Here is a 19855-nt window from a genome sequence, read left to right on the forward strand (position 1 = left end):
TCACCCCTGCCATCAAGTCTATTTCGACTCCTGCAGGCCCCATGAGAGAGGACAGAACTGTCTGATGTCCTTTCCTCCACAGTAATAATTGGCTCCATCTTTCTCCCATGGAGCTGCTGGTGGGTTTGAACCGCCAAACTTTCAGTCAGCAGCCTAACACCTAACTACCAGTGAACTACCACAGCATTTACTTATTGGTTTCAAATATCATCCTCACAGCCTAACCATAATGCTCATACAACTACATAAATGAGCATGTGCCAAAGATTTAATTAGCCCACTGAAGGAAACAAGAGAGTGATGGTTGGTTCAAATGAGGAATCAATAAGCTGATACTTATCTAGGCAGTATAAGAAAAGTGATCAAATAAAATTCTTAAGTTAGATCCAAAGTGGTCAATGTCAACAGGGGGAGTGGGGGATGTAAAACCACAACCATTTCTATTGAACAGAAATGGTTTACCTATCTATCAGACAAAACTCATTTTGATTTTCTTGGTTGTCCATTAGTCAATCTGAACTTTATGCAGACCGCGCCCTACACAATAGTAAATTTTAAGGTAAAATTCATTGCTAAAAATGAGACCAATTATTTGATGCCAAGGGCTTAAGTAGAGAGCAAATGCTTTGAAAATGATGAGGGCAAAGAATGTACAGATGTGCTTTATACAATTGATGTATGTATGGATTGTGATAAGAGTTGTATGAGTCTCTAATAAAATGCTTAATAAATAAATAAATAAACCCCAAACTTCTAAAAAATCATTTATATAATAGGTGTGCTGTTGCAGAGAAGGTTGAGTGTGAAATTAATAAAGTTTACAAGCATGAAAAAAAATGAGACCAATCAGTGTCTCTTAACCGTGGGCTGGTGTGTGGGGATTTTTAAGTGGGTGGAGGGGTGGTATTTTGGGTTTTACCAGTAATTCAGAAATACGACTCATATTTGGACCCCATGACTTGGGGCAACAAAATAAACCTTTGCAATGCCTAGGCCAGTTCCCCACAAGGTAGAATGCTTCACATGACAGACCAACAGTGGCCCCATCGCATCAAGATGTCAGCTTCGGACAACGAGTCGATGGAATACGTGGTTATTGCACCCAAAAGAATTGGTTGCCATGCAAACATTTTCGGAAGTCATATATGATCAAGAAGTGATGGTATAGAAGGAGAAGTCCACGCTGCACGGAAGGAGCCAGGAACTGATGGAATACCAACGGAGACGTTTCAACAAACAGATTCAACCCTGGAAGCACTAGCTCGTTATGCCAAGCAATTTGGGAGATAGTCACCTGGCCAACTGACTGTAAGAGATCCATCTCTGTGGCTCTTCCAAAGAAAGGTGGTCCAATAGAATATGAGAAGCATCCATTCATATCACATGCAGCTAACATTGAGCAGAAGATAAAGCAAGAGTGGTTGCAGGAGTACATTGAGGAGGAGCGGCCAGCAAACCACGCTGGATTCGGGAGAGAACTTGGACAGAGGTGTAGCATTGCTAATGTCAGATGGAGCTTGGCTGAAAGTGGGGGATACCCGAAAGATGTCTATCTGTGTTTTATGTTTTAACATTTTTTATTGAAAATTAGGTGGAGGGAGGTTGACATTTCAGGTCATCAACTTTGTATTCAAAAGTTTAAAGCATTGATCAAAACCCGCAATAGTTTACCTTTCACTTGCTCCTTAATTTCTCTTCTCTCTCTTAAGAATTTCTCTCTTCTGTTTCATCCAAGTCAAGGCCCATCAACAGTCTAGCCCGTTACATTACCTTCCTTTCCTTGCCCACCACACCTGGCACTGCAAAGTCTGTTCCCTTTCGTATGAAATTCTTTATCTTCTATCTCCCCCTCTATAACAGTCATCTCGTATCATACTTGTCCTTTTGCAGTGAGCTAATGTCACTCAGCATAACTTTTCTCCAAGTCCATCTAGGTCATGAGGGATTCCGTCATTGATGTTTAGGGCTGTAGAGTATTTCAGTGTGTCTATGTGCCAGTTTCTTTATTCCTCGTTGTTTGAGACAGTGCTGTATTGCTTTCCACCGTGGCTGTGTTAGGGTTCTCAGGTTAGAAATACCTCAGACCTTGGCTTCCCACGAGAAAGAATTCCCGCCAAAGCCTGGTTTGTGATCCAAGTGGGTGTGTATGAAGGAGGGAAGGAGTTTCAGGATTTACACAGGCCCACTCAGGGCACTTCACACTCACACGTGGAAGCCTGAGGCCAGAGAAACCCACAGAGGCGCAGCTGGGAAAAAGCAGTGGTCTCGAAGTTTCTGGCTTTTCAGGGCCCTCCACTGATAGGCGTGGTCGACAGGACTGGTTGACCCCATTGGCTGAATTAAGCCCACTTGGCCTAGATGGGGCCAATCCAGGTATACTGCTCACCTAGGTGTACCGCCCCTTCCTGGTTCTGAGCCTGAATTTGGAACATGCCCAGTAGACAACCTGGTCCCTGTTCTGACTACCCAACAGTTGTACATATTTATAATCCCACCAGAAGTATAGGAGGGTGCCAATCTCTCCACAGCCTCTCCAGCATTTGCTATTGCCTGCCTGTTTATTGGTTTGTTTGTATGTACTTACCTGTGATTGTCAGTGTAAGGTGATATCTCATCCTTGGTCCGATTTGCATCTCCCAGAGGGTTAGTGGTCAATCATGAACTTTTCTTCGTATGCTTGTTGTCTGTTTGGATGTCATCTTTGGTGAACTGTCTGTTCATGTCCTTTGCCCAATTGGTAATTGAGTTATTCATCTTCTTTTCTTTTGAGCTGTTGCAGTTTTCTATACATTTTAGAGATTAGTACCTTGTCAGGGGTGTCATTTGCAATTTTTTGCCCCACCCTATGGATTCTCTTTTCCCTCATATAATGAGCTATTTTGATACAGAAAAGTATCTTCTTTCCAGTAGGTCCAAGTCATCTATCTTGTCATCTGTGTTTCCTTCCTTCCATTTGATATGGCCTGCAGTATCAGTTTGTCCCTATTGTCTCACTGCTGCCCTTTACAGTCTGGGGTTTACGTAGGTCTGGGATCCATGTTCAGCTTGTTTTTGTACATGGGTTGAGGGAGGGGCCCATTTTTATTCTTCTACAGGAGGAGATCCAACTTTTCCTGCACCCCTTGTTGAAGAGACAGTCTCTTTCCCATTTAATGTTTTATACCCTCTGTCAAAGATCGGTTGTCTGTAGGTAGATACATTTGTCTCTGGGTTCTCAATTCTGTTACACTGGTTTATGTATCTGTCAATGCACCAGCACCAGGCGGCTTTAACTACTGGGGCTTTGTAATAGGTTTTGAGATCAGACAATGACAGACCTCCTACTTTCTTTCTTCTTCTTAAGTATTTGTGTTTCATTGACTCCAGAAAGGCACCGAGCGGTGTGGAGCAGAACAAATTGTGTATAACAATGCAAAGAATGGGAATTCTAGAATACTGCACTGTACTCATGAGGGACCTGTACACAAAGAAGCGGTTGTTTGAACAGAACAAGGGGCTATTATTGTGCAATTTAAAACCTGGAAAAGTGTGTGTGTGCCAGGATCGTATCCTTTCACCATATTTATTCAATCTCTATGCCAGTAAATAATCTGGGAGGCCTGATTACATGAAGAATGTAGCATTAGGATTAGAGAAAAGCTCATTAACAACCTGCAATATGCAGGTGATACAACCTTGCTTGCTGAAAACAAAGATGACTTGAAGTATTTACTTCAAAGACTTGTGACTATAGTGCACGACTGGACAGTGTTTTATTCTGTTGTTTATAAGGTCACAGGACTGACCCAGCAGTACATATCAGCAACAGGACTGGAAGTTAAAGAGTGCAGACAATTCCACAACTTGGCGTATTTGTTTGTGGTGACTACCTGATTCATTTCATAAGTTGCGGTAGTTACATAATTGTCAATTTAAGGATTATGAGTGAAGGGTTGGAGTCTAGCCTGTCAATCAGATCATAGCCTATGACGCCTCTGTGTGGGCATGGCCTTCTCCTGAGAATTCTGGGAACTCCTGATATTCCATCTTGGAGGAGGAGACACTTTTCTCTCCGCTTACTTCCTTGGAGACGCTCTAGTAACAAGACACATGGCGCCACGCTGGTAGATCCCATGCCCTGGAACCAGAGGAGCCATGTGGAGACCCCTGCCAACATTGAGATGCTACAGCACCACTGGACTCAAAGACATTCTACCCACTGGCTTGTGATTGTCCTGCATTCGGTGTCATTGCACGTGATTCATGAGTCTGAAGAGGAGTTTAAAGATGGGTATCGGACATATGGGCTAATATCAGACTTATGACCTTGGACTGGACTGGGTTGGGATGTTTTCTTAAAACTCTCTCTGATATACATATGCGTGTTTATGAATTTGTTTCTCTAGTCTACCCGGTCTAACACATAAGTGGACATCGGGAGGTGCAGCAATGAAGAGAACATTGTCAAGCACTGAAAAGCTCATGGCCAGCAGCACAATATTGTCGGAGACGGTGCCCCTGAGGTTGGCAGACACTCAAAGTGTAACTGAGCAAGAGCTGCTTTGACAAAGTAGAGATATGATGACATGGTGGAGTAAAACTGTTGCCACCTCCATTTGCAGATGGAGCGTGTCTCCAAACAAGGAGACACAGCTGTATACCTCTATTACAGCTGAAACTTGGAAGTCTAAATGTTGGGAAATTGAAACGTAATTAAATTGTAGGATAGCATAAATATTGATATCCTAGGTATTAATGAGTTGCAATGGACTGGTATTGGCCATTTTGAATCAGATAATCATATGGTTTAATATGCCAGAGATGACAAATTCAAGAGAAATTGTCACATTGATCATCAAAAAAGACATCTCAATATCTATTCCCAAGTACAATTCTGTGACATCTGTGACAGGATATCTACATGCATACAAAGAAATTAGTTACTACAACTACTATTTAAATTTAAGTACCAACAACTGAAGCTAGTGATGAAGAAATGAAAAAATTCTACCAAGTTCTTCAGTCTGAAATAGATCAAACATACTATCAAGATGCATTGCGAATTACTAGTGATGGGAATGTGAAAGTTGGAAACAAAGAGGAAGAAATGGTGGCTGGGAACTATAGGCTTGATGATAAAACTGAAGATAGAGATCTTGTAATAGAACATTGCTACAAAAACGACTTCTTCATTTCAAATATCTTTTTTCATCAACATAAAAAGGGACTATACATGTGGATATCTCCAGATGTAAAACAGAGAAAGAAAATACGCTCCATCTTTGGGAAGAGATTCTGGAGAAGCTCATTAGCAGCTGCCAAAATGAGGATGGGAGTTGACTGTGGAGCAGGCCATCAATTGCTCCTGTGTAAGCTGAAGAAAATGAAAACAAATCCATGAGAGCCCAAATATGTGCCACTTGAATTTCAAGAGCATATCAAAAATAGATTGGACCCACTGAACACTGACAAAATACGTGGTGAGCTATGGATACCATCCAGAGCTTGAACTGGCAATGTTTGCAGAGAGGGCATTTATCACATATGTGCTAAGGGGCTAGCATTACGTTAGACTAGCATTTCATTGGAAAGTAGGTGAAATATTTACTGGACAGAAATCAAAGTGAATATGTAAATTTTGACTATTATTTTGTGTTTGTTCTGAGGAAAGAGAATGAGATAATTTGGCGAGTATGTCGTGACATACATGCCAAATACAATTCTATCACAAAGTCATTTATTTCCCTATGTTCCTACCTTAGAGCAGCAACTGACATTTTAATATAGTGAACAGATAGTGAAGTCACCTTTTAGTCCAATAACAGATTGCCTCATAAAATAACGACTATTACTTGTGAGTACTGCAAACCTTTAAAAGTCGTCTATATGAAACAGCAACTACTTTAAGGCAAAGATGAACGAGTTAGAGGACAAGGAAACCAGGCTAATAGAAACAAAAAATATAAAATGGAATTGATGAGATATTGACACGAGGTGAAAATTTTAATCGAAATCACTTAACAATTCATGTAGTCATTGTTAAGTGGGAACTTAGTTTGTTAGTGTACACCTAGTGTAAACTTACACCAAAAATGCAAATTATTTTAAACAATAGTCAGCAAACTATTTTTTTTAATAGTTCAGCTTTATTTGTCATACATAACTGAAGAGTAAAAATTACCTATGGATGCAATAACAGATGGGTCATCTGTACAAAAATCAAACAAACTTGCAGAGTCTTCTGAAGAATGATTGAGAATGATTTTGAGACCGGTTCTGGGTTTAAACCACAGTGATCCACTAACAGAGCCTGTGATTGACCAAGAACAAGGAGTGGTGGAATTTGTGGCAATACATTTGAAATCTCTGATTCAGGTATATAATTCAGGTGTATGAATGCTCTAAATATGAGATCAAATATAGTGATTATTTAGAAAATCAGCTTCATTCACCTGCAATAACAATTCGTCTTTAGTCTCTTGAAAAGTAGCAAACAGAAGAGTAGCAATACTGACTTATAATTGTAATTCACTATTTTAATTAAAAAGCTTGCATTTGGTAAGAAAAGACTGTGAATTTAGTCTAAGTTACAGATGCCTCTGAATTTCATCATCATTCACAAGTGGGTTTAGAAATATTTTTTTAATCAAACAACATTGTGCATCCATGAAATTTTTAATTACTAATTTATGCATATTGAAAGTATTTGAACTGTGATTATATACACATATAATACAATTTTAACCATATACAACAAAAAGGAGATCTCCTTTCCATACCAGACCTCCAATACTATATCATAGAAAGACAATCATACTTAAGCTTCGTCTGTATTTTTTCACAGACAATCTGTTTACATAGAAATATGTTAATACACCTACACATACACACATAGCAATACAGAGATTCAGAGAGATCGAGGAAAACACACACACTCACATTTGTATACAATGGAAGTATGCTAGGTTCTGAAAACTTTCTTCCACTTAACAGATCTTCGACATCCTCTAGCATCAAAGGTATATATTTTCACCTGCTCTTTTTTCCTTCTTTCAATTTTATATTAACATTTCATTTTTACATAAATAACAACCCTTTCTTAAGCTTTTTACTGTATCAGAAGCAGATGACCACATTAAGAGCTGAGTACTAATACCAAAAAGGAAGGACAATTAAACAAATAGTCATAGTTCCTTATACACGGCGACACACAGGTTTTGAAATTTAATTCTAATTTGCAGTGCTTATATACACAACATCCAAACAACTCAGAAACTTTAGATATATACAACGATATATACAACAAGATATTCGTTCCTCTCGTTCTAATTATTCAATTTATTGACATTTTTTAAAGCTTTATATTTCCAACTGAAGAGCATTTGTAATAGTTTTTTCTAAACATTGTTTTCCATAAGAGATTTGGTATCATGTTTGAATTCTTATTTCCATCCGCTGCTTCCGTGCAAGAATCATCTTCAAATCCCTGCATCTACAGTGAGGTGCGACTTCCTGCTGAAGGCTTTTTAGCATCCGCTACATTAAAACTGTTCCTAGCTTAAATAAAAGCGTCTGTTCAGTTTTACAAGTTTTCCTGCATTACCTTTGCTCCTGAGAGTTCACTTTTGAATGCGTTTTCACATGTTTGGTCAGGGATGCATTTTGTTTGAAGGATTTCCCACATTCGCTGCATTCGTAGGGCTTCTCTCCAGTGTGGGATCTCTGATGTATCACAAGCTGTGCTTTCGCACTGAAAGCCTTTTCACATTCATCACACGGATAAGGTTTCTCCCCAGTGTGCATTCTTTGATGTACGATAAGGTGGGCCTTTTGGCTAAACGCTTTCCCACACTCATTGCACTCGTACGGTTTCTCTCCGGTGTGAACTCTCTGATGCTGAGTAAGGCCTTCAATTTGCTTGAAGGCTTTTCCACATTGATTGCACTCAAAGGGACTTTCCCCCGTGTGAGTTCTCATGTGGTACGTAAGAGATGAGCTGTGTCCAAAGGTCTTTCCACATTCGTTACATGCATAGGGCTTCTCCTTGGTATGAGTTCTTTGATGAATAATTAAGTGTGACTTTTTACTGAAAGCTTTCCCACATTCCTTACAAACGAAGGGTTTCTCACCGGTGTGAATTCTCATGTGTTTAGTAAGGGAGGAGCTATACTTAAAGGCCTTTCCACACTCATGACATTCGTATGGCATCTCGCCTGTGTGCGTTCTCACATGTTCAGTAAGAGAGGAGTTGTATCGAAAGGACTTCCCACATTCCTTACATTCATAGGGCTTCTCCCCGGTATGAGACCGCGCATGCTGCATGAGGTTCGAGCTATGTGTGAATGTTTTCCCACATTCTGTACATTCATAAGGCTTTTCCCCAGTGTGGATTCTTAGATGATCAGTGAGGGCATGTTTGTGACCGTGGGCTTTGCCGCACTGACTGCATTCATATGGTTTTTCTCCAGTGTGAACTCTCTGGTGTACAACAAGGTGAGACTTCTGGCTAAAGGCTAGCCCGCATTCGTCACATTCATATGGTTTTTCCCCCGTATGAGTTCTCTGGTGATCAATGAGCCCTTGCTTATGGCTGAGAACCTTCCCACATTGGTCACACGCATAGGCTTTCATTGTAGCTTGAGTCTTGTCGCACTTAGGAGAAGATGCGTGATGGCAGGATGACTTCTTGCGTTTCTTGCCAGTTTGAGTTTTGCCACATTTATCAGATGAGCTATCACTGGATAATTTCTCATGTTTCTTCCCAGTCTGACGTTTGTGTTTCTTTGTATCAGACAAACTACAACTGGATGATTTCTTGGGTTCTTCAGCTGCAGGAGACTTCTTTTTCACACCATTTCTTACACGTACAGTTAAGTCTACATTCTGTTTCAAACTCTTTCCAGGTGAATCAAATTTGGGGCGCTTTTTGGGGGAAGAAACATGTTTTGCACTCACATTAACTTTTTTCTCCAGCGAACTACACTCAAGGCCTTTCTTTCTGGACAGAAGTTTCTTCCTGAATACAGTTTCCCTAGAGTGTTTATTTTGAGATTCCTGGCGCTTCTCTGCTGGGTCATCATCTTGCTGGGCTTCTTCTAAAATGGAATTCAATGAGATATTTTTACGAATCTTTCTACCTCACATAAACTTACTGCCATGAAGTTGATTCTGACTCACAGTGACCCCACAGGACAGGATAGCACTGCCGATGGGTTTCCGAGACTGTAACTCTTTATGGGTGTAGAAAGCCTCATCTTTCTCCCAAGGAGGGGATGGTGGTTTCAAACTGCTGACCTTGCAGTTAGCAGCCCAATGAGTAACCATTATGCTAACAGAGCTCCGGCCCCAATATAATGGAATGCAATGTTTAATGAAATGCCCTGTTGTAGGGGTGAATCTTTATTCAAGCCTAGTCTCCCAAAGTAAAAGAAGTATCAAGTAAAATGGCCCCCATCTTCTTGGACTTGCTGTAGTTATAACAGGGAAAGAAAAATGGACAACCGTGATTAGAAATAGTTTTAGTTATCTGCAAATATGGATTACAATTTAGGCTAGAAGATGAATTAACACAAGGAGCAATAGGTATGGAATGAATGAAGCACTGCCATTGTAGTTGACATTTTAAAAAAATCTCTATCTAAAAAAAAATTTAAAGAAAAAGTCTCTATCTAGTTTCAGTTCCCAGGTTTTATAACTGCCAAGTCACCCAGCGGCTTCCAGAGGCTGAGCTATGTTACCATAGCTTTCTGGAGTCCAGTCAAGAAGCCCACTAATATTCTTCCTCCTAAAATTTAGGTTCTGGTCTCCATTGGATGCATACATTGAATTAAAGTTCTAGAAGACAGCTTTGCTGTGGTGAAGTGCTGTCAAGTCAATTGTCTCCTTACTGCAACCCATGAGACAGAGTCAAACTGCCCATGAGGTTTTCCAGATTACAATCTTTCTGGAAGCAGAGTACAAGGTCATTCTCCTACAGAGCCCATGAATGGGTTAAAGTCACCAACTCTTGGTAAACAGGGAAGCGCTTCACTATTGCACTACTAGGGATATTTTTAAGATGGTTCTGGTATGTCGTATATCTTTGCGTAAAAAGGAAGCTCATTAGTAGAAATAATTAAACTTAAGTATATAGAGCAGATATATAATAAGGCTAAAATGTCCCCAATGAGATCATTTGCATAATCTCAATTTCTAATGATTTCCCAATTCCTGGTACTCATCCTTGGGAAGGTCTGTCTGAAATATATGCCCTAGGCTTATAATATATATGAGAAGGCTTCAAAAATTCATGGAAAAAATGGAATTGAAAACAAAAAAAAGCATTTTCCCATGAATTTTCAAAGCCCCTTTGTATTTCTATGTTTTTGCAATAAATTAATAACAAGTAAATTTTTGTCATGCAACCAAAAAGACCAGAATGAAGAAAATATGATGAGTATTGAATACCTTATAGATGACTCAGCAAATAAACAGGAAAAGATATTCCCCTGTACCACCGTGAACAGTATAGTAATGGCAATCTGTGTTTTTTTAAATAAAAACCCTATAAATATTCTGAATTCTTTCTCTCTCTCTCTCTTTTTTAACCAAATGATAAAGTTCTCATTCCATAGCTTTGCAAATTTGGCATCATCTGGGCTTGCCGTACACACATGAGCTTGTTTCCAATAGTTTATTATGGAGCACACCTGTTCTTGTCAGATCAGGCCACGAATGGATAGTTTAGAGTTCTTAGCTGTGACTTTCTTTTTTTCCTACTACAGCCTGAGCATTGTGATAGACGGTGTCACTTGGATTTCAGTACTCTTCCTTGTGTAAGTTCTCTTGAACTTGGGAGTGGCCAGGAGTTCCACTCGAATCAACACTATGCAGACGGGCAGAGAGAACTATGACTTACAACCAGCAACCTTGAGTCATTATGTGGATCCACTCACTCTTTTTCTCTTGCCAAAAGGCTAGCATGTTCCATACAAAAACTGCACCTTCAGCCTAAGTCCCCAAATAAAGATGATGTGGGATAGGGCAACCACTTGGGCAAGAATTCAGTCTTTCTTGTTGTAAGTGATTACAGTTGATTTCTTAATGGAGCATATCTTATTTTAAGCTGACTAGTACCAATGACTTAACCAAACTCCCGTAAGAATGTATCATTATATAGTGAACCGTCCACAGGAACCTCTCCTATGGAGAGATTCATAGGAGAAAAATATCAAAATCTCCCATGTTAAAGCATCTTTGCAGTTTGGCTCATGCTGCCCTCAGGTTACTCTGATAACTTCCTATTACTACTTCCTACTTATCAAAGAAGGATCTTTCTTAGGTCTTTAAAAATAATTTTAAAATTAATCATTCTCTGGAAAATTCCTAAGTTACCAAATGAGGAACTTACCTTCACTGGCTTCTATGTGCTTCTGTCTCACTACTTCACTCAGACAGACTGGCCGTGGCCGCTTCTTCTTTCTCAGCCATGGCTCCTCTCCTTTTTCCAACTTGGAGATTATGTCTGATGGGGCAGTCTCATACCCTGCTCATAGGAAATGGCAGAAATTGAATGCAGCGCAGCAAGTACCACAGAAATCCAGCCCTGGCACATGAGCCCCGGGTCTTTGTAGGAGAAAGAAGTTGGGACTTTGAATGTTTTACAATTTCCCTGTACCTCAACTAAGTCTGCCTTCCATGTTGGAAGTGCAGGTCCAAATATCCTTTGTACTGTCCACTAGGGCCTCAAAAGTTTTTGAGCCATAAAAATCAAGGTCAAACTTATCAAGGACTTCAGAGAGACAGCATCACAGTAGACACATTTGTAACGACAGTGGGATTGTCCTTACCCATTGAGGATAGATTGCTGTAGTTCTCCAGCATCACATCCTTGTACAGGTCCTTCTGAACAGGATCCAGTTGCTCCCACTCCTTCTGAGTAAAGGCCATAGTCACGTCTTTGAGTCTCACCATCCCCTGTAATTGTATATTACATCCTTGTTCAGTCTAGTGTTGTCCATATGCAGAGGAAGATATTGACTAGATAATAACTTGTTCTTACCTTGACCATACAATATTGAAAGAATCCTTAGAGGATGCCTATTATCTACCCCATTTTGTTTTGTTTTTTAGAAACAAATATTATATTATCAATGACCCTATCATGAATTTGTTTATTTATGAAGATAAGTTAAAATGTCACTATTTTATCAAAGAGAAAGAAAAACCAAAAAAAGGTTTTGATGTCTATTTTTCTGTGCTTCTGCTACATTGTCTTTTTAAAAAAAAATCATTTTATTGGGGGCTCGTACAACTCTTATCACAATCTATACATATTGATGTCTCTTTTATAACAGTGGATGCTTGAAGGCTTTGGGCAAGTGGTTTTATGAGATAGAAGGACGAGACCTTTGGTTTTTATAACCAGTCAAAATATAATTCATGTATTGTGAGCAAAAGAAAGACAAATTTTATAAAGAAAGAAAGGGAAATCAGGATGAAATCACCCAAAGAAAGAGACATGGCAAGGAGGGGGAAAGAAAGAGAAGAAGGAGATGAGGGAAGGTTTTTGTGGGAAAAGGGAAGATTTTTGAAGAAAGAAAATGGATCAGAATAGAGAATTTGAGATGAAAGAAAACGTAATCTATGGAGCTTTGTCTGGAAGTTGTCACGTTGGTGCACACTTTGGGATGTGTATTTTCACCACAATGAAAGAGAGCACTAAGAGCAATAACACCAGTTACATGTCCTGTTAATTTAATGTGCTCATATGAAATCAAGAAATATAATGGAAGAATACTAAGCAAGATTAAACTATAAGTTCCTACTACAACTGGGAGAAAGATGGGGCTTTCTGCTCCCATAAAGAGTTACAGTCTTGGAAACTCACATGGGGCAGGTCTATCCTGTCCTGTAGGGTCATTATGAGTCAGCATTGACGCGATGGCAGTGAGTGTGGGGTTTGCGTGTTAGTTTATAATCGGGAAGGGACAGGGATAGGAGAATGTAAGGCATGCTGAAGCTCTTTCATTCATCATGTGAAAGGAGAATGAGCAGCTATTGAAATGTTTATATAGTAGATATTATATGTTCAAGCATATTTGTTCAACATTGAATGATAATGCGCTAGCCCTACAGGTCCCCGATGACTTGCATGCATGTCACCAAACTGTAACCCTACAGACTTCAATCACTGACTCCCAATAGCCCTCCAACACTGGTCCCTGTCCTACCGATCACTGAGTGATACGGTCCTCCATAATCACTGAGCGCTAATTCCAAAATGACTGACCCAAGTAAACCTCCCAATCACAGCAGCAACAGCTGACCCTAGTTATCTGCTTCTAAAGGCACGCCAATCGCTTATTCCTACGAGTCTCATTCACTGATATCCATGGAACATGCTGAGTTCGACCTTTGTGACCCAAACACTGAGACTCCTCAGAACACCCACATACTTTTATAGAAATCTGACTGTCAGCAAACTCCCTTACGCTCTCAATCTCGTCAGGCTAACCCTTCGCTTGCTTGCCTTCTCTGAAGTCTACTTTTCTCCTAAGAGGCTTGGGTGACACAAGCCACCTGTGAATGACCACCAACCTAAAGGTTGGCAGTTTGAATCTACCGCACCATGGTTCTGGGGAAGAAAAGGCCTGCCTGCTGAACTGCTTCCACAAAGATCACAGCCATGAAGACCCTGAGGAGCAGTCTTCATTTGTAACACATGGGGTCACCATGAGTTAGGGGCTTACTCGACAGCAGTCAACAACAACAACAACCTCTATCTCCTAAAGGTCCTACTTCCTTTCAGAGTTCTCTGGTGGAGTTATCTGTCTTCCTGCTCCAGCCTACATGACCCATGGGCCTCAGTGCCTGAAGACAGGTTTAATGATTACGTTCCATCATTCCTCCTTCTCTTTCCAAACCCCTAATTCACTTAGAGTGTCCTCACATCGATAGCCATTAATTCTCATTATTGGTATTATCTATCAACTTCTTATTAATTGTGTTGGGGGTCACCAAGAACACCTCCTGGTTCATTGACTTACTAGGGGTGATTCAGGACCCAGAATATATATCATCATGCACATGGCTATAATTAATTACACAAGGGATACAAAGCAAAGTCAGTAAAGGGAAACAGTGAAGAAGGAAGGCCCAAAGGACGAGTCCTCCCCTAATGGAGTCACACAGGCTACACTAAACTCCTCCATCAATGAACTGTGACTACACAGACACATTGATACGGGCAGGAAGGCTGTACAGTCAGTGCACATGGTTTTACTATGGCCTCGTCATGTGGGCTTTTTCTGCCTCACACACAGAACAATTCCAGATCTCCAAGCCAAGTTGTTTGTCTAAACAGTGTAGGCATGGTGAGTGAACCACTGCTAGGTTTAGGTATCGTGGGAATAAGTTTTCACTGTTATCAAGTCAATTCTGACTTATAACCATCCTATAGGACAGGGTAGAACTGCCCCTGTGGGTTTCCAAGGCTGTAGCTCTTTATGGGGCCCTATGGTTAGCCACATGGAGCATACTTTTACACCACTAGGACTTCCTGTGGCAATACTGGTCCCATCTAGATTTCCAGAAGCCAACGGTAGTGAAGTGAAATTACTTGATAGGCTCTTCTAGCCACAGTCTGGATCCTCCTCCTCCCTCATGTTCATATCAATCCTTCAGTAAGTCCTATCGGATAGCATGAGTGAAGTGCACAATTCCTGAAAGTGTGCAAAGAGCTAAAAAATAGAACAATTGCTGTAATTTCAGAAGAAGTGGAAAGGGGTTTTTCCAAATAAACACAGCATGTTCAGAGAAGAGAAGTTGCCTAAGTGTTTCTAATATATCAAACACAATGACTATTGTCTAATTGGACCACATCTAAAAGAATGGGACCCTACTCCTACCGTGGAAAGATGGTTAAGGAGAAATCACACAGCCGATGATGCTCAAATAAAAGCAAAGAATATTGCATGTGAGGACACCAGTCAAGAAGCAATATTCTGGGGAATATCTTAAATAACAATTTTATTGTTTTGTCAGGTATCATTTAATATTTTCTCACTAATATTCTAGAACTCGTGGCATAATCTAATTTTGTGTACCTCTTTGATTGTTCTTAAGCATTAACTGTATGAAATAATTAGCTACCTTTCAGAATATCTTTTTTTAATACTAAAAACCGTCATCAGGGCAGCAAACTGGTTGTTAAATTTGAATTCCACCACTGTCTCTACCCTAAATACCCTTTTTCCTCATAGCCTTATCAGGATCTGGGATTATCTTTTTTTTTTTTTAATTGCCTCTTTCCTAGTTCTAGAATGTAAGGAGAGAGAGAGAGAGAGAGAGAGAGAGAGAGAGAGAGAGAGAGAGAGAGAGAGAGAGAGAGAGAGAGAGAGATTGATTGATTCTGGGTCTTTTTGAGGCTATAATCCCAGTAGTTCAAACACTGCCTCCCGAAAAATACTTAGAGATTTTTTTGGTCTCCCTGGTTTCCAATCACTGACACGCAAGTATCCCTCAATCACTAACCCTCACAAACTTTCCCCTGTCACTGAACCCTACAAATTCCCTACCAGTAATCTCTACGGGGGGAAATCAATCCGTAACCTCCACAGACTTCCAATCAGGGATCGGTACAGACATCTCCAACCAGGAATCCCTTCATTTCCTCTCAGTTCAGGATGGACTCAGGCTCTTGGTCACTGGCTCACTGGCAGCAGGTCGATTTTGACTCGGTGATCTCATAGGGCACAGGGGAACCTCGAGCTGCCCCCCTGGGGTTTTGAAAGCTGTCTTTCTTGGGGGAAGCCGGATGGGTGCCAAGTGCAGCCCTTGTCGTTAGTAGCATAATTCCCTTCCCCCCATGTACCTCCTGTCTAGCCCCCAGAGACCCCTCAACATGTATTCTCTACAAGTTCCACCCACCTCTGTCCCCACTGACTTCGCGTCTCCTCCATTACCTGTGGTAGCCCATGAACGGCTGACTCTGAAAGACACTGCTGATCAGACTTCCTTCCACAAACGTGACCGTCACTGACTGCCAGCTCCCCGTTACGGCCCCCAACAGCCAACGCCTCGCTGCCGTCCGGTGGACCCCCACTCTGCCCTCCGGGCAGGCTAGAACGGCCTGGGTTCCCCAGACTGCCGGGCTGCACAGGAGCAGAAAGCCTCCTCTTTCGCCCACGGGGCAGCTAGTGGTCTCGAACTGCTGACATCATGGTTCTCGGCAAAAGGAACCCAAATACCCCAAATCGCAGGCCGCTCACAGACCTCCCCAATCTCACCGCAAAATCCCCGTGGACAATGCCGAGGCCCGCAGCCCTGCTGCTGCTGCTGCTGCGGTGACGTCGGCACGAGAGCCCGGCGCGGTGCCCGCCCCGCGGCGGGTCCCTGCAGACTCGCATTCCCCGAACCGCACCCCCGCCCGCCCCTTGCGGGCCCCCGAGAACGCCAAATGTCGCAGGCCGGCCAGCACGGACTCCACCGATTCCCAACCGCAGGCCTTCCGCGCGCGACAGCGACCCACCAGCGACCGACCCCGCACCGGGCAGCATCGCTGCCCGCCCACCGCCCGCCCGCCCGCATCGGCGCCCTCACCGCGGCCGGACGCCGCGCCGCTTCGCCCGGGCCCCCCAGCTTCGGGGCCGCTGGCTTTGTCAGCGTCCGGCTGCAGCCCGAGGCCGACATGGCGGCCAGCAGGTCGCGGTCACTGCCGGCGCACCCCCGGGAGACCTCGGGCCGCGCGGCCAACTTGACAATGGCGCCGCCGCGGGGCGGGGCGGGGGCGGGGCGAGGGGCGCGGCGAAGGGGGGCGGGGGAGGGCGAGGGGCGGTCCGGGGCGAGGGAGGGGGCGGGGCGGGGCGGGGCGGGGGCGGGGCGAGGGGCGCGGCGAAGAGGGGCGGGGGAGAGCGAGGGGGGGTCCGGGGCGGGGGGCGAGGGAGGGGGCGGGACGAGGGGCGCGGCGAAGGGGGGCGGGGAAGGGCGATGGGGGGTCCGGGGCGGGAGGCGAGGGAGGGGGCGGGGCGAGGGGGGGTCCGTGGCGGGGGGAGAGGGAGGGGGCGGGGCGAGGGGGGTCCGGGGCGGGGTCTGGGGCGGGACGGGGTGGGGCGGGGCGGGGCGAGGGGCCCCGGAGTCCCGGGAGATGCTGGGGAGATGCCGCGGGGCCCGAAGAGCCTCGTTTCCGTGCCCCTGGGAAGCGGCGGTGCCTGAGTGAAGCGCCACCTCTTTGCTCCGTTCTTACCGCCTGGAGAGGGTAGAACTGGGTCGGCGGGCTGGTCATCCGTCAGGTCAGCGGTTCAAACCCTGAAGATGTTCCTCAGGAGAAAAAAACGAGACTGTCTGATCCTCAGAAACCTCTGTCGGAATCGACGGACAGGAAGGGTTTGTTCTGATTTTTGTTGGCTGCCTAAAAACCGAGAACTGCATTGCCTACCGCAGGCTCCAAAGAGCTCGCATCCTTCAAAGGAATTACAGGGGAAGGAGGGAGGTCTGGCCGGGAAGTGACATCGTTTTATAGTATGGCAAATCCCTCCACGTACGGAGAGCCTAAGAGCAGTAAGAAACACGCTAAGTGGACTCACGGCTCCTCAAGGAGAACCCAGATTGGGCGTTGGGATGGGGGCAGGTATTTCTAGAGGTAGTCGGGCAATTGGAGTAGTGCATCATTTCTCAATGCTCTGTTTCACGAATTTCCTTGCTTTCACAATTATATGTCGAGCGTTCATGATGTGAAAACCAGGCGGTGTTGGGGAAATACAGAACAAAATCTATTCGCCACTCCGTACACCTCTCCACAAAGGCAGCAGAGAACAAAAACAATTTTAGCACTGAGGAAGTACGAACCAAACTGTGATATATGAGAGAGTTCGAAGATGGGTAACAACGGGACCCTTTCGAGAGAGAGCACCGTTGTTCACACAGCGCAAATTCTAACTTCACTTCATAATTTGCGTTTATTAATTGCCTTTGTCCAAACAAGCCATAAAACCTTCTCAAACTTCTCTAACAGGAAGATAGTTACTAACTGGAGCCAGTCACCTAACTTCACACACACACACACACACACACACCCTCATGAGGCACCACGCCATGAGTTGTGGACATTTTCTTCAATTCAATGAAACGGAATGATTTCAACCCTGTTCTCCCCTTAGCTATGATTTTAGTGGGTCAGTTCGTCCCTGGAAAGAGAGCAGGGGGTGGAAAAGGACATCATGGTTGGTACAGTGAAAGGGCAGAGAAAAAGAGGAAGGTCCTTGACGAGATAGGTTGATTCAGTGGCTGGGACGATGGGCTCAAATCTAAGAGCAATTGTGAGCCTGGTGCAAGACCCAGCAGCGTTTCACTCTGTTGTACAAAGAGGCGCTGAGTCAGAAGCAACTCAGTGAGGCCCCAAAACAACAAACATTGTTCTGATCTTGTTTGCTCTCAGCCAAGCTCCATCTACCTCCAGCAAAGATATTGCAAGCTTCACCTCCTATTTTAGAAGGGTGGCAGTTCCCTGTCCATGTACTTCTGCAATTATTGTTTAATTGTGTTCCCTAAAATTCTACTTGAGTGTGATTAAAGATATTGTGGGGTTTGGGGTTCTTAATTTCCCCCGGAATAGGCATGATTATCGGCCTCTTCTTGCTGATGTTAGATACCATCAAGTCAGACGAAACTTGTAGAGAACATGTGTATAAGAGTGAAAACTTCCTGGCCCTGGACCATCCTAACACCTGTTGTGATCTAATGCACTGCGGAGTCCCTGCACCTCATTGAGGGGGTTATTTCTGCCGACTATTTTGCCAAGCCTGCTGTGCTTGCCCAGGCCCTGGTCTCTACTACAACCCAGTCAGTGGATGTCAGATTACGTTGCATCATTCTCACATCAAGGCGCATTCCTGATTCAAATAAGACAGATTTATTGGTTCTACTGGAGGTTGGCAGCACTTCCAATATGCCTCGCCATCCAGAATTCAGTCACATCAGGTCTTCCCCAGCCTTCTGATCCAATGTCAGTGGTACATAAAGGGACGGACATACTGTGGATTGGGACAGGTGCAACTGAGCCCTCAAACTGAGGGCATCTCTGGTTGCAATGCAACGCCTCATTTGCTTTCTCGACTTGCTTCCAGAGCAGGGATAGTGGATCCAACTTAAGAGACTGACAGCATCCACCTTTTCTTTGTTGATCACGATGTTGTCCACTGGTCGAGTTGTCGCCTGTGTTGTCTTTGCAGCTGGACTCATAAGACACCCATTGGGTTTGGCATGATGTTTGCAGTGACTGTGCCCTAGTCCTTCCTGTCCAACCACGGAAACAGTGACATTGCTACTCATGTGCGTGCCCAGTACTCTGTGGCCGAAGTCACCAGCCCTTCCTGAGAGCGCAGACAGGACATCTTGGAGGACCTCTCTCTGGGAATCCCTGGGATCTCTGTGGCCAGCACAGGGTCCCACCATGTTAACATGAGGTCAGCCCAAGACAGGTCTCTCTCAGGGACGGCGGATGTATCTGTACTTAGAAAGTAACGATTTGCAAACCCTGACCTTATTCGAAGAGCCCCCTTCACCACCCAGGCTGGGAACAGCACGGAAAGGTTAATGGGTCTCTCAGGTAGCCCATGTCCCAGCAGCCCTCCCGGCTCGGCCCTTTGTTCCAGTCCCTCTACTCCATGTGTCCATGGTGGCAATGCTGTCGTGAGCCATCCTGCCAGGCCTGGGGCACGGCTCCGTCCTCAAGCTGTGCCTTTGAGGCACGGGGTGCCAGGGCTGGCGAGGGACTGAACGCAGACTGGCCCACAGAGCCCTCTTCCACGGGCAGGTCTTTCAGAGAGATGGTCATTAGTGCAGCACAGGGTCGGAGGGCTGGCGGAGCCTGCGAGTCCGGTGGGAAGCGCTGGGGGTC

General features: G+C 44.0%; 1 protein-coding gene across 1 annotated transcript; it reads right to left on the reverse strand.

The window, feature by feature from the left end:
• Positions 1 to 6123: 6123 nt before the first annotated feature.
• ZFP37 (ZFP37 zinc finger protein) lies at positions 6124 to 16720 on the reverse strand. Its single transcript, XM_075560341.1, has 4 exons — positions 16561 to 16720; positions 11808 to 11934; positions 11369 to 11503; positions 6124 to 9074 (listed from the first exon to the last, which is right to left on the reverse strand). Exons 1-4 carry the CDS (start codon positions 16648 to 16650, stop codon positions 7579 to 7581), a joined length of 1848 nt encoding a protein of 615 aa, XP_075416456.1. The 5' UTR covers positions 16651 to 16720; the 3' UTR covers positions 6124 to 7578.
• Between the last annotated feature and the right edge of the window lie 3135 nt (positions 16721 to 19855).

Source organism: Tenrec ecaudatus, chromosome 10, assembly GCF_050624435.1.
Source record: "Tenrec ecaudatus isolate mTenEca1 chromosome 10, mTenEca1.hap1, whole genome shotgun sequence".
Taxonomy (NCBI): domain Eukaryota; kingdom Metazoa; phylum Chordata; class Mammalia; order Afrosoricida; family Tenrecidae; genus Tenrec; species Tenrec ecaudatus.

Bases quoted from the DNA above. Each gene is read 5' to 3' on its own strand.
- ZFP37 (XM_075560341.1), bottom strand. From the start codon at position 16,650: ATGTCGGCCTCGGGCTGCAGCCGGACGCTGACAAAGCCAGCGGCCCCG. The intron at 11,935-16,560 runs GTGAGGGCGCCG...ATACAATTACAG, and splicing joins CGGCGCGGCGTCCGGCCGCG to GGGATGGTGAGACTCAAAGA. The intron at 11,504-11,807 runs GTAAGGACAATC...TCCTATGAGCAG, and splicing joins CAGCAATCTATCCTCAATGG to GGTATGAGACTGCCCCATCA.